Genomic DNA, 7,377 nt, shown 5'->3' on the forward strand with positions numbered 1-7,377 from the left:
TTTACAATCTCCACCATGACATCATCTGTTTTGAACCTGCACTGTAGAACGGTAGGCTGTGTTAGCTTGGAGCTCAGTGTAATGCCTGTTTGTTCAGGCTCATGTGTGTGCAGATAGTCTGGGAATTCAGCAAAGTCATGTACACAACAGGTGAAGGGTAGAACATGGTTTATGAGTTAAAGAACAGCAGCAACAAAAAAAGATAGAGAACACTTGTTAGCTTCGGTCCAGCTGTCCAGATCCTTACACAGGATCCAGCCCTTCACTTTGAGATTGGTTAGCTTGTTCCAGTGAGAGCCAATCAGTGCACTGACTAACATCTTTATGGTGTGAAGCAGCTGGGATCTAGGTGAAAGGTCTCAGAAACAAACTCAGTGGCCCTTCCCCCTGGAAGGGAGAGCACAGCAGAAATGGACGTTTATGTCTCGTGCAAGTATGGAAAAAAAAATGCTCTGAAAGTCCAAAGCCAGCTAGCAGATACAAGGACCGAGTACTCCTTGTATCCATTAAGAGTTTGTATCACTTGAAGGTTAGAGTTTGTATCACTCGAAATCCCATGTTAGAAATACAGATATCTGTAATTCTGAAGGTTAAAACCAGTATTACAGATGGCTCTGACAAAATAAGTCAGAGCCATCACCCATAACAATCAGTGTAAAGGAGTTTAACAGAGAACCGACAGGGAGATTGTCCTCAGGCCATAGCATTGAAAGAGCCTAATAAATATGAGTGCCTCACTATCCAGTTTCCACCCACAGGAGACGGGAAAAAAAACAACCGTGAGAACAAAAAGCTGCCGTTGAGCGGTTGGTTAGAAATATGCCAAGCTGAAACCACAAAATGTTTTGGCATATGAGAAGGTGCAGCCCGTTAAACTTGACTTGTTCCATTTGGGGGCATTTAATTTTGCTGTTCTGTGTTTAGTTTCTGCAAAATGGGATGTTTGAAGGGTTTGGGCAAATTGGAGCAGATACTCTGCAATCTGCAGACCAGCCTGTATCTCTCTAGATGGCTACTTGAAACCAGTTTTCTGTATGTTTGTCATGTCCAATAGTATGGATGCTTCACTCAGCTTTGCTAAAAAAAAACCCCAACTAAAAATAAAGTCTTCATTTTCCAAATCCTCTTCATTTAAAAAAAAGTGAATCTTGCCCCACTTCACGGGTTTATGCAATGCATCATTAAATCTTGCCATCAGCATGGCAAATCCAAAATAAAACAATTTGATACAAGACTCAAACACATGTATTTGTGATAAAAATAAATGTTTTAAATGTATCAATAAAAATCACCAGGTTCAGTAAACTTGACGTTTTACCAAATCAGGTGCATTACAATATATCGCAGTTAACAAAAGGATAAAACTCCTTGAGGAAACTCTACAAATGGCATTATGGAAAGAGCCACCACTTTATAACAACTCATGTCAGGGACATCTACTAGTCTATACAAGTTGACCAAAATGTGCCAGAATTTGAGGACATCAAACATCATTAAAAAAAACAGACATTTCATAGAATGAGAACATTAGTAACATTGAGGACTGGATAGTCAGGTCAACACATCAACAGCACAAGAACTAGTCACATTTATACATTTTACACAAGTTGTCCAGCCTTAGCTGCCCTACTCTGCAATGTCCTTGTGCTTTAGTTTGTTTTAGTCTCAGACAGACAAAGAGGGAATGATATGGCATGGGCTAAGAACAGTGTTACAAAAGCCAATCCCTGTTTCATGACACAAGGAGAGGTGTACCCTGACATCACCAGCTCATAACTACCAAGTATCTCATTACCTTGTTTCAAGTTGACCAGCCAACTTTAAATTATTATCATTGCAAGTTAAAAATCATCTTAGTGGGAGAAAAACATAAAAATACAGTACTAGTATATTTTAAAGAAATTTGGGAGGGCGGCAAAAGTCAGTCTGGGAGTTGCGGGTTTAGTAATCCGTTGGTTCCTCGCCCTCTTCACTCAGCAGACAAGTGCGGATCAGAGCTTCGGTCACACCGTATGGATCACAGTTGGCTGACGGGCGTCGGTCTTCAAAGTAGCCCCTCTTCTCCTGGCCGACGCTGCGGGGAATGCGAATGCTGGCACCACGGTTGGCCACGCCTGCGGAGAATTCATGAATGTTTGACGTTTCATGGTGGCCAGTGAGGCGGCGGGCATTGTCAAGACCCCCTTTAGGATCATAGGCACGTATGTGGTACTCGTGACGCTTTCCGAGCTTCTCGATGGACTCTTCAATAGCTCTGAAAGCAGAACAGCAACATGAGTGTCAGATATAACAAACAAATGCACAACTACTCTTAAAAAGATACAAATCGTCTTTGCAACTCACTTTAGTCCGCCGTCTTCCCTCATTTCTTTTGTACTGAAGTTTGTATGGCAACCTGCACCGTTCCAGTTTCCTGGGATGGGCTTGGGGTCGAACGATGCCACAACACCAAAATCTTCGCAGACACGATGCAAGATGAAGCGCGCCACCCACAGATGATCACCCATGTCAATCCCCTCACATGGTCCAACCTGAAACTCCCACTAGAACACACAAGCAAACAATCATTTCATAACTCGGTGGGAAAAACAAGACAAACATTAAAGCATATACTGGGCTCATATTATTACCTGGGCAGGCATCACTTCTGCATTTGTTCCACAGATGTTGACGCCAGCATACAAACATGCTCTGTAATGAGCCTCTACAATATCTCTGCCATAGGCTTTGTCAGCTCCAACTCCACAGTAATATGGACCTACAAAGATTTTTTTAAGAAGTGTTTAAAAAATATATACAATGTAGCCTTCATGCAGACAGAACTAAGCAGACAACTTACTCACCTTGTGGTCCAGGAAATCCGTTGGATGGCCAGCCGAAGGGATGTCCATCTGTGCCCAGTATGGTGTACTCCTGCTCCATACCAAACCAGGGATGCTGGTCTCTCACCATCTCCATCACCTTATTACATGTGATGCGAAGGTTGGTTTCTGCAGAAAGGAAATTAGGTTGAGCAAATTATTCAACTTTTACATTCACACAATTCAAACAGCATTTAAAGACTGAGTTACTTAATGTTGGGTCCTCTAAATACAAAAAGATCAACTTTGTACAAGTGATTTTAAATACTTTTGTGATTATCATACAGGCTTACTAACCAGCAGGTTTGCGGTTGTACTTCTGGACTTCACACAGGATCAGCTTGTTGGGATCTTTGCGGAATGGATCGCGAAACATGGCAGCAGGAATCAGATACATGTCGCTGTTGGACCCTTCTGCCTGGTAGGTACTGGAGCCATCAAAGTTCCACTCAGGGAGATCTGCAAGAAAATGAGAGCAACTATTACACTTTGTCATACCCTGATTGTGTACAGCTGCTTGAACAGGTTCACGAGACTGACACTTACCTTCAATACTTTTGGGCTCAAAATCAAGAGTTCTTGTTTTGCACCGGAGCCCCTCTCCTGTTCCATCAACCCAAATGTACATGGCCTGGACTTTATCCCCCTGGGGGAGCTCCATGTACTGCTGCTTGATAGTTTTACTCAAGCTGGCGCTGGCGGACGTGGCCATCTTAACTGATACTATAACACACCTGAGAGTGCGAGGAGAGAGTAAATATGTGAGATGAGCAGAGATGGATCACATGTTGCGTAACTAGCTGGGCTTCGGGGTGAGGGGCGCAAAAGCACAAAAAAACAGCACCATTGTTATTTTGGTTTTCTAGAAGGGGAGGTGGGCGCGGGGTTGAAAAACATGTTGAGGATGTGGAAGGGAAAAAAAAAAAAACATTTCCAGTTTTATCCGCCTGGTAAACAAAAGGAGGGGCGATTTTCTCACACAGATGCTGACTAATAAATTTAGGACCGAGACGAGAACAGCGCCAATAAGATAACTCGAGGACAATCCATTTTAACTGATTACTGCTCTGCGTCTTGTTGCTTTCAACATGGTTACTATTGTTGACTGCAAGAGAGCGGCATGATTACATCATTCCCTTTTTGGTTAGAATTAAATACTAATAACTAACAGACAGTGTAAATCTAAAACACTGAAACGGACCCAATACCTTCTGCTACAGCACAGAAAACAAGTTGAGTAAAAACTACCGAAATAATACATGTAACAATAAAAAGTCCGCCGCAGTTTTAACTTCCCAGTCTGACTAATTAAACAAAGCTGCAGAATAAGAGAAACATATGTAGACATACCTGGAGAAACAAGGAAATTTAAATAAAAACTAAAGGACTGGCAGGTCCAATGTGTGGTTCGATGATGGTTCTTTAGTATCTCTCTCATTCTCCGATACCACCGCTAAAGATCGAGCTACTTTTATAAGAGCAGAAACTGGGACGCCTCACTTCTTTGATTGGTCGACTGGGCGGAGAGAGCGCGGGAGAGGAGGGCACGCCGCTCCTTGATTGGTCAGCCTCAAGGCTCCCTAGCAGCACCTGAACTATTATCTCTCATCGGGGAGGGAGCTCCCCTCTTATGAAGAAACTCAATCTAAAGGGATAAACTGAGAACAGAAAGATAAGTGTCTGGTATTCGGTGCTAGGAACGTATCGCTGTGTGGAACAAAATGTCCAACGGCAGATGGACAAATCCTAAAGCGTGGTCCACTTTAGGATTCGATGAATCCAAGGCGACACCGTGTGGCAGATATTAGTATGACAGTGTTTTGCTTTTTAATTAAAGGTTATATAATGAAAACAATAGAAATGTACAGGTGCAGTTAACTTTTTTTTAGAACACGAATATGAGAATAAAAAAAACACAAGATGAATTAATACATTCCTTTAAAAAGATTCTGTCATGTACTTTACTTTATCGTCTTGTATAGAGATGCACTGATTAGTGTTTTCCCTGAATGATACCAGTTTCTGGTTGTATTTGAGGTCTTATTTTGACTTCTTCCGTTTTATTTTTTGTTGCCTACTTAAAATGAAAGACATGCTTTGTAAGTACTTTGATGGTGGTAGTAATTTTGTGTCTTAATTAGAATACATGTTAAACTATGTCCCTCACTTAAGTTTGTATTAAACTCAAAAGAAGCTATTAGAAGTGCATGGTCTTGTATGGTGCATTCATTGACATTCAAAAGGTTTAACCATTCATAAGGTATTCTTCTTACAAGACTTTACGATTTCCAGTGTGTGGAGATTTTTAACCATTCTGAAATGATTTATAGGTATTTATCTGTGCATAATAACTACAGTAACTGTTCATATGAAGATACAAACTCTCCATAAGGTAAACAAATGTTGTAAACTAATAAGTATTTTCTACACCTATCCCATTACATGGAGAAAATGTTGTTCCTCAAAGTCAACAAACAAACTGCGCTTTTTGGCTGTTTTATACTGTTTAATCAGAGTTAAAGGACATTAAATTTAAATTGCAGACACTGTTCCTTTAAAAACTTCAAATGGAATATGGTCCTATTAGGAATCAAGAAGAAGCAGGTGTTAATGTTGCCATGTACCAGGGTGAGTAAAGAGACTTTGCACACATATTTTTGGTAAACAGTCATTTCTCATATGTTACTTAATTGCTTTAATTTAGTGCTGTTATTGGCTGAGGATTCACGTTGCCCTTCCACTAAAACTTGCTGCTTTTTCTTAGCTTACAAATACCCCCATAGATGGCAGGAGTGTGATAGCTGTAAAATAAATGTTTCCTGTAGACCACTGTTTCTAAACCGTGGTCCTCAAGGAACACTGACCTGCATGTTTTAGATGTTTCCCTGCTTCAATAAACCACATTCAGATGAATACAATTCAGCAAAAACCTGTGAATCAGCCATCAATTGAAATCATGTGTGCAGAAGCACGGAAAGCAAATTGCTTGACTGGTCGCTTGTTGTACATGATCAAAGCCCACAGAACAAAATTTCTGAGTAATCTCACAAGTTAAACTTCTGCAGCAAGGCCATGACTCTGTTTAGTTCAGCTTTTTCTGCAACTGAAAAGATTGAGGTTAAAATTCAAGGAAGAGCAATTTGACTCCCTCCAAACTGGGGATGAGTTGTAATGGACCATCACTGGTTCTGTGTTTGCTGTGTTTGATTAACACAGAACCAAACGTTTCTGGTTGACATTTCTGCTTCCTCTCAGTCTGTATCCCTCTGGTTGTACTCTGTCCTGGATTCAAAGTGGGGAATTCATCACACTAATTCCTCTTTTCTATTTACGTGAAAGCACATTTACTTATTTTAAACAGCAAATCCTGACTGTCCAATATGTCATTATTTAATTTTCAAAAAGAGTGTTTTCATCCATGTGCTACTTAAGTCTGAACCCCAATGATCTTTCTGTACATCAGACTTATTGGTGTCTCTCAAAGGGGATTTTACACTTAGCTTTCCTTACAGTGCCACCTGCTGGACTGAGTGATTGAACAGTGAAGAAGATAAGAATAAATTGCAGAAGTTGTCAAAGTACAACCTTAGACGAGTGTTTATAAATAGCAGTACAGCACCTCTTTAAGTTTTTTCAGTTGTTGGGTTTCTTGTCTAAAATAGAGGAAAAATAAGCATATAGGTAGCACAGGTCAGACCTACCACACACTACAGCCTCTTGGCTCGTACTCCTCCACACACTAACTACAACCCCTGGCAAAAAGTATGGAATCACCAGTCTTGGATGAGCACTCATTCAGACATTTCATGCTGTAAAACAAACTCAGATCAAAAACATGATACAATATTAAGGTCGTTCCAAAGTGCAACTTGTTGGCCTTCAGGAACACTCAAAGAAATGAAGAGAAAACATTGTGGAAGTCAGTGAATGATACTTTAATTGACCAAACACAGGGAAATAAATATGGAATCACTCAATTCTGAGGAAAAAAGTGTGGAATCACTCAAATTGGAGGTAGAAAAAAAAGGACACACCCAGTCTATTTCCTTTCCCTAAATCAGGGGTGGGCACTCCTGGTCCTCGAGGGCCGGTGTCCTGCAACTCTTAGATGTCTCCCTGGTCCAACACACCTGAATCCAACAGCTGAATCTCCTCCTAAGTGCAGTCAAGTTCTCCAGAGTCCTGTTAACGACCTCATTATTTGACTCAGGTGTGTTGAAGTAGAGATGCATCTAAAAGTTGCAGGACACCGGCCCTCGAGGACCAGGAGTGCCCACCCCTGCCCTAAATGGACACCTGCCCCAGATTAGATGTGCCCGTTAGTGTGCAGTTCAAAACACCTGCAGTCATGACACCTTGGAGGGCTGCTGGACGAAGTGGAGTGGTGAGAACCATGGCTCCAACAAGAGAAATGTCCCTTGAAACAAAAGAGAGGATTGTGAAACTTCTTGAGGAAGGTAACCCTTCACGCATGGTTGCTAAAGATGTGGGCTGTTCACAGTCAGCTGTATCCAAG

General features: G+C 41.2%; 1 protein-coding gene across 1 annotated transcript; it reads right to left on the reverse strand.

Annotated features, from left to right (window-relative positions):
* Window positions 1-1,229: 1,229 nt before the first annotated feature.
* On the reverse strand, window positions 1,230-4,317 carry LOC102221709 (glutamine synthetase). The gene is made up of 7 exons (XM_014472813.2): window positions 4,212-4,317; window positions 3,408-3,595; window positions 3,159-3,320; window positions 2,844-2,990; window positions 2,631-2,758; window positions 2,344-2,543; window positions 1,230-2,254 (listed from the first exon to the last, which is right to left on the reverse strand). The coding sequence occupies exons 2-7, from the start codon at window positions 3,571-3,573 to the stop codon at window positions 1,942-1,944; spliced, it is 1,116 nt and encodes a 371-aa protein (XP_014328299.1). The 5' UTR covers window positions 3,574-3,595; window positions 4,212-4,317; the 3' UTR covers window positions 1,230-1,941.
* Between the last annotated feature and the right edge of the window lie 3,060 nt (window positions 4,318-7,377).

This window comes from Xiphophorus maculatus, chromosome 6 (genome assembly GCF_002775205.1).
Source record: "Xiphophorus maculatus strain JP 163 A chromosome 6, X_maculatus-5.0-male, whole genome shotgun sequence".
NCBI lineage: Eukaryota > Metazoa > Chordata > Actinopteri > Cyprinodontiformes > Poeciliidae > Xiphophorus > Xiphophorus maculatus.